The 18,893-nt window shown below is 40.7% G+C and overlaps 1 protein-coding gene across 1 annotated transcript in view; it reads left to right on the plus strand.

The window, feature by feature from the left end:
* fat3b (FAT atypical cadherin 3b) overlaps positions 1-18,893 on the plus strand; it is a 65,489-nt gene that overhangs the window by 10,511 nt on the left and 36,085 nt on the right. The window contains exons 6-21 of the mRNA XM_079647177.1: positions 976-1,174; positions 8,010-8,071; positions 9,117-9,431; positions 10,669-10,879; positions 12,098-12,169; positions 13,580-13,716; positions 14,465-14,740; positions 15,166-15,376; positions 15,524-15,738; positions 16,317-16,475; positions 16,601-16,722; positions 16,805-16,987; positions 17,094-17,208; positions 17,311-17,592; positions 18,048-18,398; positions 18,674-18,847. Coding sequence (XP_079503303.1) covers positions 976-1,174; positions 8,010-8,071; positions 9,117-9,431; positions 10,669-10,879; positions 12,098-12,169; positions 13,580-13,716; positions 14,465-14,740; positions 15,166-15,376; positions 15,524-15,738; positions 16,317-16,475; positions 16,601-16,722; positions 16,805-16,987; positions 17,094-17,208; positions 17,311-17,592; positions 18,048-18,398; positions 18,674-18,847 — 3,084 coding nt within the window. The remainder of the gene's footprint in view (positions 1-975; positions 1,175-8,009; positions 8,072-9,116; positions 9,432-10,668; positions 10,880-12,097; positions 12,170-13,579; positions 13,717-14,464; positions 14,741-15,165; positions 15,377-15,523; positions 15,739-16,316; positions 16,476-16,600; positions 16,723-16,804; positions 16,988-17,093; positions 17,209-17,310; positions 17,593-18,047; positions 18,399-18,673; positions 18,848-18,893) is intronic.

An 18,893-nucleotide genomic window follows, 5' to 3' on the forward strand; every position in this document is an offset into this window, starting at 1 on the left:
ACATTTTTCATGAAGCAGAATATTCTAAAGTCTACAGGCGGTTATTGTTTGATGTTTTATATCAGAAATAGCTTGTGTTGGAGTGTGCTTAATGGCACTTTTATTTCTATCATATCAGGACAAATCTTAAACTCGAATTGCAATGTTACTGCAGTGGTGGTCTCCAAGGTAACCTTATGCGTCTGAACATTGTTGTGCTACAGAGTGAAATGCTAATGGGGCTCAGTGCAGTGGATAACTATAGCCTGTGAGCTACAGATACCCACCAGAGGGAAGTCTCTGCTTCTGCCTCTATTTCATTTTGCACCAAGTAATCCACAGTCTAAACACTGAAAAACACACATCACTGCTCCAACACTCCCCCCCCCCCCCCCCTCCCCCTTTGGGGCAGAGTTCAGCAGTGGATAAAAAAAACAAACCGCCTTGTTCGGCTTCAGGATATTCAGGTGTGGCGGTGTGAGCGGGCACTTTACTCCCGGCCGCTTCGTCACGACCAAAATAGGGAGATTAATCAGGCACAGGTGCTCCTCATTCACTGGCTGAACGTCTTGGCTCTCTGTGCCTCGCAGCAAACACTCCATCAACGCTGTGTTGGCCATAAATATTCTAGATCTATGCTGTAAGAAGGGAAATGAATTTGCCGTGCATTTAAAGTGCGTCATCCATGACGTTTTCTGGTAAAAAACATTCCATTTTGTGATTGATAACAGATCAACCCACACCAAGGGCAAGATGCATTTCATGAGTTGTTGATTAAAAAAAGATTCCAAACGCAATATTACCATTCTGATTTAGAGGGGTTATGTTATATCAACACATCTAAGGCCAATTAAGATTTAACTCAGATAAAGTAGACGGTTCAAATATAAACAAACAACACTGCTTATTCTTGTCATTCTCCTCCGCCTTCTCTCCCTCTCTCAACGTATCACTCTCTCTTTCTCTTCATTTTCCTCCCCCGCTTTTCTCTCTCAGGTAGAAGATGTGAATGATAATGCTCCCCTCACCTCAGATCCTATCTTCCACCCAGTCGTCATGGAGAACTCTCCAAAGGATGTGTCAATCATCCGTATCCAGGCGCAGGACCCTGACCTCACTGCCATTCCCAGTCGTTTAAGTTACCGCATCACCGCCGGCAACCCGCAGAATTTCTTCTCTATCAACCCGAGAACAGGTAAGACCTATAATGCAACCATTTTGGTATCATAAGTAACGGTTTAATATGCTAGACCAGGGGTGTCAAACTCAATTTCATTTGCGGGCCAAATTCGCATTATGATTGCACTCAAAGGGCCGGCTGTAACTTTAAGACTATATAAAAATACATATATAAAAATGTAATATAAAATAATGTAGTACATTGGATTATTATCGGATAGGGTAATAACTTCCTAATTAACTACGTCTGAAAGCAGAAGTCTAGCAAATAATTGCAAGTCTCTTCAGTGAGAATGTCACAAAATGATTTAAAAAGGAAAGCCAAATTCTGGAAAAAAAGTATAAAAAAAGGCATATTTTGAAGGAAAAAAGTCAAATTCAGAGAAAAAAGTCCAATTTGAGATGATGCATTGTGCTCCATGTATGGGCAACGAGCTTCTGTAAAGCGGCATGTAACCGTATAATAAACATATCATATTTCTTTGAAGCTCTTGTGGGGCCACATAAAATGAAGTTGTGGGCCGGATTTGGCCCCCGGGCCTTGAGTTTGACACCCCTGTGCTAGACTATTGAACTAGTAAGTGATATATCCTTACAAGTAACACATGAATGATCCAAGTATTTTGTGTTTACCTGTTTGCATGCCTCTCAAATTAGTATAATGTTCTTTCATCATGTCCCTCCTACTCCAAGTTCATTCAATAAAAGGCCTTGAATCCCACACAACAAATTAAAAAGACTTTTGTGCCCACACAATCAAACATCTAAGACACTGATGAGCTACCCCTCCACACAATCTTCCCCACGCTCTTAACTGAATATTGCTTTCAGTCATCTTAAGGGGTGGAAGCTCTCTGCAATGCACTTGAGGAAATTCATGTTGTTAGTTTGTTATTAAGAGAGTGTGTGGGTGAATATCTTCTAGATAAGAAGGAGTTTAAATTATTGAAAGCAATTCTCTTTTCCATTACTTTTGTTCTCTGAAGGACACACAACTAGTGTATTTCTGCATTATGTGATATATAGTCGGATGAATAAAAACATGGGTTTTCTCAGAGAGTTAAAGAAATCTGAAAATTGTCAAAAAGATTTCAGGAGTATTATCTTGGATTTGGAATTCGATTTTTAATCAAAAAAAGTACTGCAAACCACCATATGGGTTCACAATAAGCCCTGTACCATGGGATCACCATGGGGTTTAAGTCTGAGCTTGTGAAAATGATGCTCAGACAGCCTGCGATTGTATATTACTTTCTCGAGCCTGTGGGAAAATACTGCATGAGAAATGAAAGTCTGTGATTGCGGTTTGTGCAGAAAGATACTTTTTGTTCCCTGTTCCTGTCCGGACCAATTTACCTTTAATGTGCACCCGCCGGTTTCTGTGAATGTGGCTCAATTGGGTGGTAAAACCTGCCTCCTGATTTATGTAATAGTGAGTAGGCGGTTCTATTTCAGTCTAGTTAGATTGAGCTATGAAGGTGGGATCCAAAAATTGTGAGTGTATTTTTAAGTACTCCACCAACTGAGCTATAACATTGTCGGCTCATGATAGACAGCTTAAAACGTTTTCCATTTAAACATTAGTACTCTCAAAGGCTTGTAAGGACATGATAAGGAAACATTGATGGAGTTACCTTTTAAATGAAACACTGAATCTTTGAGTTTTCATTTTACACACTGTTTCCTGCTGTTAATCAGTACCTGTGTATTCCCAAAAGTGAACAGACTGTTAGCACGACTTACCTTATGAGATAATTTGTGCACATACTTTATTTATATATTCTCAAATTGCTTCTAGAAACACAAATTGTTTATTCACATCTGGGAATTTTATGTGCTCAGAAAAATCTTATTTTAGACATTTCACAAACTCGAATTCCCGATGCATTTGAACAGGCTTACAATAAACAACATTCACAACTGCAGCCTGTGAACTGGATCTCATTTCCCAACATTATGCTTGAACAACATTTCAAAACTCCCAGTCTCTTAGCCCAAGTGTCAGACTTTACCTCTCTCTTTGATGGAAAACTCTACTGGGCCTGTATTGATCCCACTCTTTTCACAGCCTCTGTGCACTATAAACTATTTTCAATTCTGCTATTTTAATTTTTCTAGTAATTCTGATTTATTAACATTATATCTGAAGAGAATACACACATTAATAAAACAAACACATTTCCGACATGCTTCACTTTTGGCTGCCAAGTTTGATGTCTGCAGAGGTCCCCGTGCATTCTCTGTACACGCTTTGCTTGAAGCTTAAAGAATTATTAAAGAGGCGGAATGTTTTATTCAAATCTTGAGGAAAAAGCAAAAATGTTGAAGTCTTTGCTATCCCTGCCCTAGTTTAGGTTGTGAGTGTTTTGTAAACAACAAAGGGCAACTTTCAGAATGTCAAGGGGACCTGTACTCTGATTCAAAGAAATGTCAATGCAATAAGCAAAAGGCAATGGCCTGTATGTGGCACTTATGAAGCATTATGGGAGAAAGCATTCCCTAATGGTTGCATGTTAACTCAAACCGGAGTTGTTACAGTATGTCCGTTTCTCTTCCTCTTTCCCTCTGTGAATAAGCCTTTTACATTACAACATCATACATATACAATATTGATATCACATAGGGAAGTGCACTGGACTGAACAAGGGTGAAAAGGCTAATATTGATCCCAAAAGAGAAACACTGGTCATCACACGCTCATCAATATGCAAACTGTAGCCATCAAACAGGCAGGCTCCCTTACTCATGACTCTTTGAAATCCTTGAGATTCAAATATGATTTATGTGGGTTATTCCTCAGCTGTAATGATTCATTTCTGTTCCTGTTCTGGCGCATCCATCACATGTGTCATTAGTAAGTTTGTCATTGTTTTTTCAGCCGATTCCTAGTACTGTTCATACATCCAGCATGAACATGTGTGAGATAGAGATTAGGAGAGATAGTGTGGCAAATGAATCCATTTGATTAATTGGTTACAGTAGGTTACGGAGGGCAGCTCTATTGCAAGGTTTCAATGGTGATAAAGCCACCTCATGATGTGTGAAACTCACATGAGAGTCTCTGTGTGAACACACATCCAACAGCTGTATACAAATGATTTGTGTGTGTGTGTGTGTGTGTGTGTACGCGCCACAGGGGAGAGTTTTTAGCCATCTGAGTCCTGCTTTCTTTCTCTGTCAGAGACCCACAGTATTCTGTTATCTGTTACTCATTAATTTCATTCAATGGAGATCAAATGGATGCCTATCTTCTTCACACTGTGATAAATGGACTTTCATTGCAAAAACTGAGCAATAGGTTTTTCATGTTTCATGCGGTCTTTTCTCCTTCTGGTGTACTTCCATTAGCTTATTGAAGCCCATTAAGTAATGTGAATTCAATTTGTGTATTCTTTTAAAAATGTGGATCTACGATATTCTGCAGTTTTAGAAAGGCATATCCATTACATTACTATTACTATAATGTAAAAAAAAAAAATGACAGTTCCAGTCAATTAGTTTGCCCAAAGGAGAGTTGCATTCAATAAATATCACGCCTCGCTGTTTGTCCAGTCAGAAACTTTCCATGTACCACTGTGGCTTCATTGGATAGATGAAAAAACATTACCCAGTCGATTGATTTCATTTCATAAATTGGCAGCCAGCCAAACGAGGACCTGAGCTGCTGCAAAACCCAGTCAAAATTCAAAATTGTTGTTTACAGAACTGGGTTTTGAGGGGGTTTAAAGTAATACATTTTCACTCTGGAAATGTCAGCTTGATGGGTTTGAGGTATTGCTTCAATTCCCAAAATGTATTGAAGCCGAACTTTGAACGAGTGCAAAGTGTGCAAAGTGTGCACATGTGCTGTCACAGCTTGCAGGGCTGTCTGTTTGTCTCTGGGTGTGAGAGTAGAGCCTTCCTCCGTTGGGGGCGAAGACAGAAGAGACAAGTGTTGACAAAGGGTGTTAGAAGAAGGAGTAGTGGTTTCTAAAAATGGCACTTTTGCAGAGGGCCCGTCATGGAATGATGATGGCTGTGTGACCTTTTCCTGCAACCCACTGTTCGATTGCACTGGCTTTGTTGTCCAATGATATTAATAAATCAATTTTACATGTTTCAGTCAATATTCAAGATATACAATGAACAAGCGTAGAAGTTTTTTTTTTGTATTCTTGTTCCAGTTAGAAATCATATGACAGCTATTCCCCTTACATGGCCTAAAAAAAAAAAGGTTATACAATGACATAACAGACAGTAGTTATTGTGAGCACATCCTTATTTGCTACTGACAGTATTTTAAAGGAAGGGGGAATGTATGGGGCCATGACATTCATTTTGTGATGGCGTGGGTGAGGATTCTTTTGAGAATATTTACCTATCTTCAATCAAACCGGGGGATGTACTGTTGCAGATGTGCTGCACTCTGTAGATCATCGATTTTTATCAGAGTAACTCGCTCTATGTTCTGCTGAATAAGCCCCCCCTCCCCCCTTCCCCTCCACCCCCTTTCAGCTTGTGACCGCTGCTCTAGATTTACTCCTAATTTGCTTAATTGAAGTTAGCCTGCATAGCAAGCTCAAGGTGACACTGTGATATGCACAAGCACGAAAATGTAAAAGTGTGTGAGTTTGCACCGTGGTATTAGTCTATCCATTAACTGCATAGATATTGTATGCGTCCAAAATAATCCTACTTCCAAGCAACGGTTTATTACCCTAAAACAAATGCATCATTGCCATTCAAGCACAGTAACAAAGTCAACGAATCTACAGTACACATAAATAGTTCCTTATACTGTACCTCTTTATACGTGTATTTGTGCATGTGCTTTTGTGTGTATGTCTGCGTCTTAATGTGCCCATGCATGTAGAAAATGTATTTTAACTTGTATCAAATCAATGCATTTCTTTCTGCATTTGTGTGTTAGAACACGAGATCCACGTTTTCCAGTGTTTGGATGCTTTTGAGATATGTTACATATTATACAAGGATCGTGATGAACACAATCAATTTATTCTGTAATACAAAGCCTGCTTACAATATTGTAAAACTGTCATTCATTAGGGCTGAATTTGCTTATGGATTATTGCCTGTATATATGTAATCCTTGTTTGCCTTCTGGCGAGGATAATGTCAGGGGAGCAGATTTGAACTAGCAAAGTTTTTACTCAATTAACAAAGCCGATATTAATTACCACAAACTATTTCTGTGTGTGTGGAGAATAAATAACAACAAATTAAAACCCTTAAAGGCCACCTATTGTGCAAAATCCACTTTTTCATGTCTCTTCTACATCAACATGTGTCCCCTCTTCTTCATGTCTCTTCTACATCAACATGTGTCCCCTCTTCTCCATGTCTTTTCTACATAAACATGTGTCCCCTCTGTGTAAAGAGACTCTGAAAGTTTCAGGAAAAAAGATTCTCTCTCTTTTTGTCCTGATCCATTTCTATAAAAACCTGTCTGAAAATGAGCTGATCAGATTTCGGCCACTTTATGATGTCATAACGATGTTTTGGCTTGTGTAACCATTAGCCAATCAGCAACCAAGGTAACCCCCACCCCCACCTTATCACCTGAATCTCCTCCTAGAGCACCATTGTGTTCTTTTTAACCAAATATCTCTCAGAGGGGCGTGGGGAGGGGCTCCTTCTTTTCATCTAAAGTAACTGACAGAGAATCAGCACTTTTGAAACAGGGGTGAAACAGAAGGGATTATGGGATGCTGCACTGATCTGTTTGGTGTTTGGAGGCAAACACTTCAGAGACATGTTTTGTATCTAACTGAGACCTATAATATATTGATGAAAAACAGTATAATAGGGGACCTTTAAATAAAAAAGTGAACATAAACCATCAAAGGAAAATGTGTGTTATCAAAACTGCAGCTTGCTACGGTTTGTGCAGTTGTCATCGGAATAATCTGGTTCGATCACAGTTACTATCAATAGCCTCACTCCTTTCGCTCTGTCATGGTGGCGTGCTGGCCAACCGAATGACCCTCAGCTATACAGTTCCATATGAACATGTGCCAAAGTGCCGTCATCTCTGCCAGGACTGCAGGGTTAGTCTGTACGGGTGCGTGTTAGTGCACGCATACGCTCATTTTTAAGTGGAAGACTTCCTGATTAGTATCGAGTTTGGCTTTTAAAAATATATTAATAATAAAAAAGCTTTATTTATACAGCACTTTTCATACAACACATGCAGCTCAAAGTGCTTTATAAAATGACACATTACAAGTTCAAAATAAACCACAAGAAATTCCCCTCAGATTATTTGTTAGGAACTTTACAGGTACATGCAAACAAATATAACATTTTAACAGGTTAATAAACACAAGGAGGTAAAAGGTATGATAATACAAATAAATAATACGGATAAGACACAAGACAACTGAATCGATGCAACAATATAAAACCCCATAAAAGAAAGGGAACATATAGGAACAATAGAAATACACATAAAAAGATACTAGTAATAAAAATGCCATAATTCTAATAAAGTTTAAACGATTAAAATGTCCAAAAACAACGTAAAAATAAATATTGCTATTGAAACATGTTAGATTCATAAAATAAGATAACATCCTTTAAGACCTATAAAATAAATAAAACAATGTAATAAAGACTAAAAGAACATTTAAAGTGGGGTGTTGCTAATAAAAGGCTAATCAAAAAATATGTGTTTTTGGCTGGTGTTCAAAAATGTCCACTGAGTTGGCCTCTCTGATATTTCCTGGTGCATCTTTAATTTAATGAAACTTGTATAAACTCTAAATTATGAAGAGACGATGTCTGTAATCTAGCGTCTCTATCCACCATCTGCACGTCTGTGTAATCTGAAGTTGTTCTTTCACGATTCCTAGGGCTGATCAAGACAACCGCGAGAAAACTGGACAGAGAACAACAGGCGGAGCACTTCTTAGAGGTACAGAATAACAAGTGTTTATTGGTCTTTAGTATTATTATTTATCTGGCCGTACCACCTGCCACTAGCCACCATTAACAGAGACGGTGTGGAGGACAAACCTGGCAGGCCCTCAACACTCCATAAACTCTGATGAATGGCTGTAGTTTTGGGCCCCATGTTTAGGAATTTCTAAATATAATCATTCATCATCGGTTATCTTCTCTACTCAGGACGGGAAAAGGGAGGAGAGGAGTTTGTCTGCCCAGCGTTTGATAAGCGCAGACACTGGGCACACAGATAACTGTGATTACCATGCTCCTGCTGCTCTGCATGCAGATGAACATGATAATCAGAGATTCTCCACTTCAGAGACCTGAGCAAACTTCTACTTCCCCAGACTTCCCTTACACATTATTAAATGCTGTTGAATCTGCGAGCACTTTGCCCTTTTGCAAAATGGAATGAAATAACCCCCAGTTCACCCGCAGTATTGCAGCGTGGTGTTTTCTTTCCGTATTACCAATTGACTTGACTACACACAATAACTCTTTGTTCTGCTTTGTTCAGCTGCAGTATGCAATACGAACCCAGCGTATGACACCACACTACAAAATAATAAAAGTTGGGCAAGGACGCTTCCACCTTACAGCATCATATACCTAAAGATTGACACCTAAAGGGAGTTTGAAATTGGGGGCAGAGAAGTCTTCATTGTTACATCCTCCTGTCCTGTCCTGTCCTGAGATTTTGATAGAAAATGCCGCTCCATGCGTGCCACCCACTGCTCCGCCTGCCAGTCTCTGCTGCCGGCCGGTAATTAATAGTCTAGTGAGCAGTCGGGCTGGCAGCGGCGGTGTTCACCCTTATCTGATCCAATTGATCAATGATCAGACCTTTGCCTCCGCCTCCAGGAGATCAATAACACAAAGAGATTTCCCATCAGCTCAGCCACACAGTTTGAGATTTAAGATGTAAATACATTCATGCAAGAAGAGCACACGACAAACCATGTTCAAAAGACATTAATGACTAACTCATCATGTCTTTTCATACACTTCCTCAGGTAACAGTGATAGACGGCCCAGTGACCACCCGGCAGTCCACTGTTTGGGTCATAGTTCACGTCGAGGACGAGAACGACAACCCGCCCACTTTCCCCGAAGTCACCTATCGCATCAGCTTGACCGAACGAGACCGCAACAAACGTGGCGAACCGGTGTACCGTGTCTTCGCTTATGACCGTGACCTAGGAGCCAATGGCAACATCACCTACAGCATTGTCGATGGTAATGAGGAAGACAAGTTCAGTATTGACCCCAGGACTGCCACGGTGTCATCCAAGAAGATGGTGACAGCGGGAAGCTATGACATCCTCACCGTGAGTGTCATTTTCTAAGTGTGTTTTATAAATACATTTTTACTGAAGTGCTATTTGGTCTCGACTCATTATCAACATGGCAAACAAAAGGATAAATCTATATTTAATCATATTGTGTTACTATGGATAAGACTGTGTCCTCTCTCAGGAACAGTGCTCCTCTCTTTCCACTTGCGAAGTGCTGTCCCATTTTCCTTTCTTCAAAATAGATTCATAGCCACTTGGGTTCCATTAGGTTAGTGGATCTGCTTCCATATTTTTGCAAATTTGGCAGTAACAAACACAGTCACGTAGTTCATTTTTCATCAGGCAGAAGCCCAGGTATGAGAGCTTGTTAGTTTTTGGCGTTTCCATGGCCAAATGTGCTCAAGAGCGCCAGGTGGATGGAGTGGCACAGCTGCATTTGTGTTTATGCACATCAGGTGGCACAAAGCATTTATGATTCTCTGGCAGTATATGGCACTCCTTAAACACGAGCACATATAGCAATTTTTGTGGTTGTATTTGTATATCAAATTATTCATGCTGACAATGTATTCACCCTGCTCCAGTCCCTTTTACGTACGCGCTACGAAGGCTCGATTTCTCTTATTCGTTTCGTTCACTGATTAGTCGCTCAGGCCCATGAGCCATTTGGGGTTGTGCTCACTTTCAGTGGAAAATAACTCATGTGTGACATGAAAGTGAGATCGACTATGAACACGCCAATGTTCTCTCTTTCGACTGTGTTTCTTTGTTTTTGAATAATGCATTTGGCTCACAGGTTCTGCTCTTAAATGAGCACCACTTAGCGCTACGTTTTAGAATTACCTCTCAGATGCTCTAGGATCCTCCGAAGAGTAAGATGTTTTCCTGTGTAATGTGTGAAAAGTAGAGCGAGGTAGTTAAAGTCAAGCAGGGACAGCCATCCCATTAAACTGTAATTGCTGGAATCAATTTTGAGGTTAGTAAAATATGATTTATTGATAGGAGGTTGTCGCTTAGCTGCAGGTGTTAGTAAATGTAGATGAGTACAGAGCTCATTGGCATAGTTTTGACATAAATGTGGCCAGAATACTAATATCTTCTCAATGCTTTCTTGCCCTGAATACATGCATACCAACATAATGTTAAACACTCCATTGGCTTGTTTGCCTGTCTGGTTTATCATTGTTAAATGTTCCCCAAATGCCTGATTCATTGGCTCCCGCATGTGTCAGCTGAATATTTGGTTTCTCCTTATTGTTCCGTCTTTCAGATAAAAGCTGAGGACAGCGGTGATCCCCCATTATGGTCTACTGTCAAACTCCACGTAGAATGGATTCGAAAACCCGTCCCCTCGCCTGTAACTCTACTGTTTACCCAGAGGTCCTACAATTTCTCTATTTCGGAGACAGCTGTCGTGGCTCAGCCGGTGGGAGTAGTGGCTGTCAGCCAGTCGAGCACACCTGTCTGGTTCAATATTATCGGTAAGAAAATTAATGTGTGACAATAAACCAACAAAGAATAATGGGTATTCATAATATTTCAGGTGACCAATTTATTCAAATGCACCCGGGCCACAGTATCAAATTGAACTAAATGAGCCTTGTCATGTTTCATATTAAAATGTTGTATAATTGATGTATTTAAGGGAATTTTGGATTTATTCAACTATCCATCATAACATTAAAGCGACGGTCAGAATTGTGTTAGTATTTCCATCTGTATGCTGGAGTTTTATAATAATATATTATATATATATAATAATAATAGTTTTGAGAGATGTTTTTTGGGTCAGACCTATCCTGGGTGAGCCAAACCAACACAATGGAAGTGATGCATTTCACACCATGCAGTGTAATAGTTTGCAAGTGTTACAATTGTTGACTCTGCAGGCTTTCCCACAGACTTCCATAACAGCTTTGGACATATTTCTGCTGATTTATATTACCCCTTAATGCAGTGAACGTACTGCAGACAGTTTCTCAGTATGCACATTGCCTTGTTAAAATCTCAAGGCTCTTTTGTTGTGATTAATTTTACACAGGTAAAAGTGAATTGTCTAAATAAAACATTTCTTAAAAGGTATTTTGCCACTTTTACAATACAATAAAGGTTCCTGTTGTTTATTTTGCTCTGTTGGAAACAAGGATTTTTTTAAAATAACAGCTTTCATATCCGTCTGCCTGTTGAAAAATGGGAAGCTTGCCCCTTGATTCAGAATTGTAAAAAGCTGATTATTGATTGCTACCCTGATTAAATAATTCAGAGCGCCTGCTTGAATGTTCATTTGGAAATTAATGAAAAACAACTTGATGAGTTGATTATTCGTCTTTATGCACGCGTAAAAGAAACAGAAAATGAGAAGAACATGATGAACATGAATATATTTCATTACTTTTCCACTATTACTGTAATTGTGCAGCTCATTAATATTTCACTTTTTTCTTTTTCAAAAAGTTAACGCATAGTTATATTATTTTGTCTTTGACCTTGAATATCATCCCTGAATGAATCGCATTCCCGCAACTGCGCACACGTTTTGAGTCCTCTTGCAGTATTTAATGACGCACAGAAATGTGAAAAACTTCAAGAAGTTGACTTTTCAGAGTGCTGTAGATGAGGCAAACCTTTGATCACAACGACATCCTTGATTTCCTAAATTCAACTAACCTCTTTTTTCTTTCTCTTTCTCTCTGGTTAAGGCGGACGTCTTGCCAGAGAAACTTTCTACATTCCTCAAAATGCATGTGGAAGAAACTGCTCACTTGAAACAGGTCTGGTCAAAGCACATTTTGATTTCCTAAATTGCCCCAGGTCTGGAGAAAAGTAGAAAATTCAGGAAATTCAGCAAACAGTGCCAGGGCTGTGTTTAGCCAAAGGCAGTATTGATTGATCTGTGTTTGAAAAAGCACTCCACACGTAGTAGTAGTTTGTTATTCTGGTCCAGGCAGCATAGGTTCAAATCATTAGTTTAGCCACTGTGCTTTTCCACTCTGTGTGACACATTCAGCCTCTTACTGTAGCATTCTTACATCCGAGAGCCTTTTTCTAAATGGAAATACATTTGAAATAATGACCTTTACCACTTAAGTTACAATATAAGTAATCCTGAGGATGTTCTGTGCCAGCAGGCTGTTACAAAAGAGGGAAACTGTATGGTACTCTGTGTCAACAATGTTATTGCATAAGTTCTCTCACCTTTACCAAATTTAATTTTCAGTACGTGTGTATTGTGTTGTGTGGTGAGATTAAACTGTGTCATAGACATAATCTATCTATATACACTTGAAGGCTGGCAGATTATGTAATAAGAACAAAACAGGGACCCACTCAAGATAAATGTTGTTTATTTCACTGTTAGCTAATCAAGCTGTTCAAGACTAAAAGTAGGTCAGTCGTTGAAACAGTTTGTCAAAATTAAAAACATTTGCTGCTACTACACTTTGTTTTTTCTAGACTGTAAAACAGTATTAACAGTTTAGTTGTTTAGATCAGTGTATGTTTGTAAAAGATGCTACCAAAAATAGTCAAACTAAGTCTGAAGACCCCCTAGAGGCAACTCTAACATACAGAAGGGAAACAGCACACTTCTTTTTATTTAGAGACCACAGACTGTGACTTCGTTTTTTTTAATGCTTAGTGATCACAGTGTAATATTGACCAACCTAACCTGAATTAAAAAGCGAATCCCAGCGGTTTGTTCCGACTCAACATGCTTCAATGCTCCTGTGAAAAATGGCCAATCAGTATTCATATGCCGAAGAGAGCTCAGCTCCCAGATATCTCTGGAGAGAAGCTGGAATGAGACGAAGGATGGCACTGAATACCGAACACATATCAATCCTCTCCCTCGTCCTAATCAAACATTAAGCCTCTAAACTGTACTCGCCGCCCGTGGAAAGACCCGGCTGCAGGTTTTTGATCCCTGAGATGGGTTGTGTTTTGGAGTGATAAGACAGATGTTTGTGTGGCTGTTAACAGCTCTCTGGCTGCCAAGTGGGTTCGTTACTACATTGCATTGCTTTTCAGTTCATTTTATTTCACAGACCCTCCAGCTCCAGACGCAGGAACCTGGCCAAAACAATTACACAGTAATAACTTAGAGCATCTGAGTTTAGCACACTCCCTGAATACTAAATGACTGAAACTCTGTGTGTGCTATATGTGTTTGTGTGTGATTCCAGGGAGCTTTGACATGCAGTTTGACCTTCAGGTGGGGGTGGGAACTCTAGTTGTGGCCAAGCCCCTGGATGCAGAGGTGCAGTCTGTGTACAACATGACTATTCAAGTGACAGATGGGACCAACTTTGCCACAGCTCAGGTGAGCACACTTGATGATTTGTTACGCACACTCTACACACTCCAGACCCACATCAAATTAAATTATTGTTACCTCTTCCTCTGGGAGCTGTATACTCTCAGCCTCTCTCCCTCCCATGCTTGCACTCCCTTCCCCTGAAACGATCTCTCACTGACTATGAAATGTGGTTTTGTCTTTGACATTTCCTCCTGCTGTCTTGGCTGGACTACTCGTTCTGCCTCGTAAGGGAAATCCTTGATATCAGTGGATTAATGGGATTAGACTGTACAAATAAAGGTCATGTGCCAAAGTTACATTCTTTATTGAAAACACCCTGTCCAATTTGTAAAAGATACCTAAGGCTTTGACTAAGGAGATTTAGTGTGAATAGTGCTGGTATTTCCAACTTGCAAATGAAAAATTAATATAATAACCCGACACCTCGACTGTATCAAATATTATCAGTATTATCAACATGGCTGTTATCTATAAAAAATATATACTGTGCACTCTCATTGCTGTCGTGGACCCGAATCCTTAGACACTCAAGACATAACCAAATATAACGAAATAGAAACACAGACACACTGCTGATTGAAGGTATTATTATATCGTTGAACAACAGTATAAGAGCCAGAATACCATACATACATTTATGGTACAAAGTCTCTTTAGATAAACTAAAGGGTGAAACTCATGATCATATAATATAGATTATTTCAACATTACTTATCTGAATTACTTTTCTCCCTCTGTCTCTGTCATTCAGGTGTTTATCCGAATACTGGACAGCAACGACAACCCTCCGGTCTTCTCCCAGCCAGCCTATGATGTCAGTGTCTCAGAGGACGCACCAGTGGACATGGAGCTGCTGCGGGTCAGAGCCTCGGACATGGACGAGCGTGCCCGTTTGAGCTTCTCCATCTATGGCAGTGCAGACCCAGTCAGTATGAGGCTGTTCAGGGTCAACCCTGGCACCGGGGTGGTCTACACCGCGGACCGGCTGGACTACGAGGCCAGAACACAGCACATACTCACTATCATGGTGGGAACAAAAATATTTGTTTTGGGGTTTGCTTGTTCGGCTGTTACCACTGATCTGTGTGTGTGTGTTTGTGTGTGTGTGTGTGTGTGTGTGTGTGTGTGTGTGTGTGTGTGTGTGTGTGTGTGTGTGTGTGTGTGTGTGTGTGTGTGTGTGTGTGTGTGTGTGTGTGTGTGTGTGTGTGTGTGTGTGTGTGTGTGTGTGTGTGTGTGTGTGTGTGTGTGTGTGTGTGTGTGTGTGTGTGTGTGTGTGTGTGTGTGTGTGTGTGTGTGTGTGTGTGTGTGTGTGTGTGTGTCGTTACCTGGGCTCTATTCAAAATGATGCTCCTCTCTGCAAATGCACCTTCTTTTTTGGCAAATTTATTTATTTATTTATTTTTTTACTGCATCCTAAAACGGTATCCATATTCATTTCTCATTTGACTCCAGGTCAAGGATCAGGAGTTTCCATTTAACCGCGACCTGGCTCGTATCCTGGTGGCAGTGGAGGACTCTAATGATAACATCCCCTATTTCACCAGCACTGTATATGATGCTGTGGCCTATGAGTCATCTCCTATAGGCTCTCCTGTCCTACAAGTGACAGCCTTAGACAAAGACAATGGGATTAACGGGAAACTCTCCTATACCTTTGAAGCAGGTTTGATGCTATCTTATTTTAATGTATGTATCTGCTTCTATTTTGTGAAGTGTTTCGACCTGTGATGGGCTTTGTAATGTTGTGTCACAGGAAAACAAATGGTTTGTTTACTAGTAACAATGTCTGTAACCTTTTTGCTGCTCTCAGGGAACACTGCTGGTGTGTTTGGCATTGATAATGCCACAGGCGTTATTTTCATCGCCAGGGACCTGGGCCTCAGCTCTGTGGGCTTTTACACCTTAACTGTGCGAGTCACAGACAGTGGATTTCCTCCATTAATGGCCACAGCTTCAGCTCGCATCTCATTGATACTCTCCGACTTTTCGCAACCCAAATTCTCTCTGAATGAGTATCAGGCCGAGGTAAAGAGAAACAGATTGCTGACTGAAAGGATGGGTGCATGGGGGATAAGATTGACCTTTATTGATCCCCATAGGGAAATGCAGGTGTCATGGCAGCAACAGAACAAGACAGAAACACAGATAGTACACATGGGATTATAAGAATACAAATAAATAAATAATAAAACCTAAAATTAAAATAAACATGTAGTAACAGTATGAATATAAATATAACAGTTAAACTCTATACAGGTGAATGTACATATATTCAGATATGTATAAAGGTTAAATATACATACATACATACATACATACATACATACATACATACATACATACATACATACATACATACATACATACATACATACATACATACATACTGTACATACATACATACATACATACATCCATACATCCATACATCCATACATCCATACATACATACATACATACATACATACATACATACATACATACATACATACATACATATATATATGTAAATGTGCAGGTAGCAGTGTGGTGAAAGTATTGTGTGCATACTGTGCAAATATTATTAATATTATGAACTGATACTGATGTCTCTGATTTTACAGATAATGGAGAACAGCTCCATTGGAACACATGTGATCACCGTTAATGCGCTCAGCCGCTCAGCCGTCATATATGAAATCTCCAGGGGCAACGACGAGAACTGCTTCTTCATCAACCATCACACGGGTGTAATCACCACACGCAGGCCCCTTGACTTTGAGGTTTGTTGACGCTTCTGTTTCATCAACTGAAGCTCTCAGTGTTGACATGATTGTTATACAAGGAGTGCACATAACATTTAATTATATCCCTTTCGACTACTTACTGAATTTATTTGTTTTGACAGCAAACTACATCCTTCTTTCTGGTGGTGCATGCCCTGAGCATGGCGGGAGTCGAGGCCAGCACCACCGTCATCGTCCAGGTGGGGGATGTGAATGATAACCCACCGGTCTTCCGAGAAATCAGGTATCAATCACCACATGCCATTTTCCAGATTTGTAAGCATACTTTTTCGTCTTTTGCAGCAGTTATCTTTTCACCTCAACAGGTATGTGGGAGTAATCAGTGAGGCTGCTCTAGTCAACACGGTGGTGTTGGGAGAGGATGGGAACCCTCTCGTCATCCATGCGACCGATAGGGACCGAAACCACAACGCCCTGTTGGTGTTCCAGATCATAGACGACACGGCACGTACGTTTTTCAGCGTGGACTCTGGGACTGGATCGATCCGGTATGTGAAATTGTAGAATCCACAAATATTGGACATATGATTAACTTTCTTATAAACCAATATGTCTCATGATTTTGTGATTATGTGGATGTCTGTTGAATTTTAGAACGATCTCCAGCCTGGACTACGAGAACTTCTCTGAGTTTGTCTTCCGGGTTCATGTAAGGGACAGTGGTTTTCCTCCATTGAGTGCTGAGAGCCCTGCAGAGGTGATTATAAAGGTAAGTTAATGACATAATGAGTCCCCTTTCAGTGCTTTAAAAACCTACCTGACTCAATTGTATTTGTTGTATTTTAATTGTGGATATGGTTTTCAATCTTAGGTGATCAACATCAATGACTCACCTCCAAAGTTGTCACAGGACACTTACGAGGCGGTCCTCCTCCTACCGACCTACATAGGAGTCGAGGTCCTCAGGGTAGAAGCTTTGGACCCCGATATGACCTCTGACCCCACCCTGAGCCCTGACAAATCCATCACCCCTCAGCTGGTTTACTCTCTGGTGGACAGCAATGCAGAGTTCTTCTCTGTGGAGCGCTACACTGGTGTTGTGACCGTCGTCAATCAAGACCTCAGTAAAGACCGTTACCGCTTTAATGTGAAGGTAAGTGATTAGCTACACTTGTTCAGCGGACATGACACATAAATATCATTTTTATGTATCCTGTCACCAGCTTAGATTTACAGCGTGTAGTTGGCTTCAACTGGCTTGCATAATAATGATTCCCAAAGGGATGACAGAGCACTGGGTCAGCTGCAAACCTATTGTTATTCAGCGTGTTGCTATGAAACACTCCAGTTAAATGACGCAGGGTGTTATGCCCCGGTAAATTGGTAATAACTAATGTTTTTTCTGTTGTGTTATGTTTTGCCAAGAAGACAAACAAAGCTATGCATACATAGTGTCATTGAGTACACGATGAAACCCCAGCATTACATCCTCTGCATTAGCTTATTGGGGGTCAGCTGTCAAATAAACAAAAAAATAATGCTTTCCCACTCAGCGCTGAATGCCCATAAAAAAGGCACTCATGCTCTTCGGTATGTGTTGGTTTTAAGGTTTGGGATGGGCGTTTCTCCAGCATGGCGTCGGTCACAGTGCGTGTCCGAGAAGCGATAGATAGCGGCCTTCTCTTCACCTTCCCGGTCTACTCCGCCTCCATCCCAGAGAACATACCTGATGTCACTGTGGTCACTGTTGTCAACACAGTCGGCCATCGTCTCAACGAACCGCTGAAGTACACTCTGCTGAACCCCAGCGGGCGCTTCGTCGTCCGGCCAACCTGCGGGGTGGTGCTCACCACTGGAGTGCCTTTTGATCGGGAGGAGAAGGACAGTTACGAGCTGGTGGTGGAGGTCCGCAGAGAAGATGAAATACTGAAGGTGGCCAGGGTAACCGTACTAGTTCAGGTGGGTGTCCATTGGATCTTCTTAAAAGCCTCTTAGCCTATCACGTACAGTGTGTTGAAGCGCTAGCCAATAGAAGAGCGAGTATCACATAGTTATCTCATGATGTTCCTGAAGATAAAAGCAATCCAATTGAGGTGTTTTGGGGAAACTCCCTTTGGCATGGACTTTGGGAACAGACCATTTGCACATACATAAAAACATATTACACTCTACAAGAAAGGGAAAACCCCAAAAAGAATATTAGGGCCTCTTTAAAATAACGATTATTTCTGCAGGTGGAGGATGTGAACGACAATGCTCCAGAGTTTGTGAACCTCCCTTACTACGCTGCAGTGCAGGTCGAAGCAGGGCCTGGATCAGCTATTTTCAGAGTGTCCGCCACCGACTCAGACTACGGTCTTAATGGAGAAGTGACATACAGTCTTAAGAAGCAGCACAGGAACTTTCAGGTAACAGCTACACATTCCTGCTTTAAATGTGTTCTTACGGGGTGCT

The sequence above is a fragment of the Notothenia rossii genome (assembly GCF_949606895.1).
Source record: "Notothenia rossii genome assembly, chromosome: 9".
NCBI classification, from domain to species: Eukaryota; Metazoa; Chordata; class Actinopteri; order Perciformes; family Nototheniidae; genus Notothenia; species Notothenia rossii.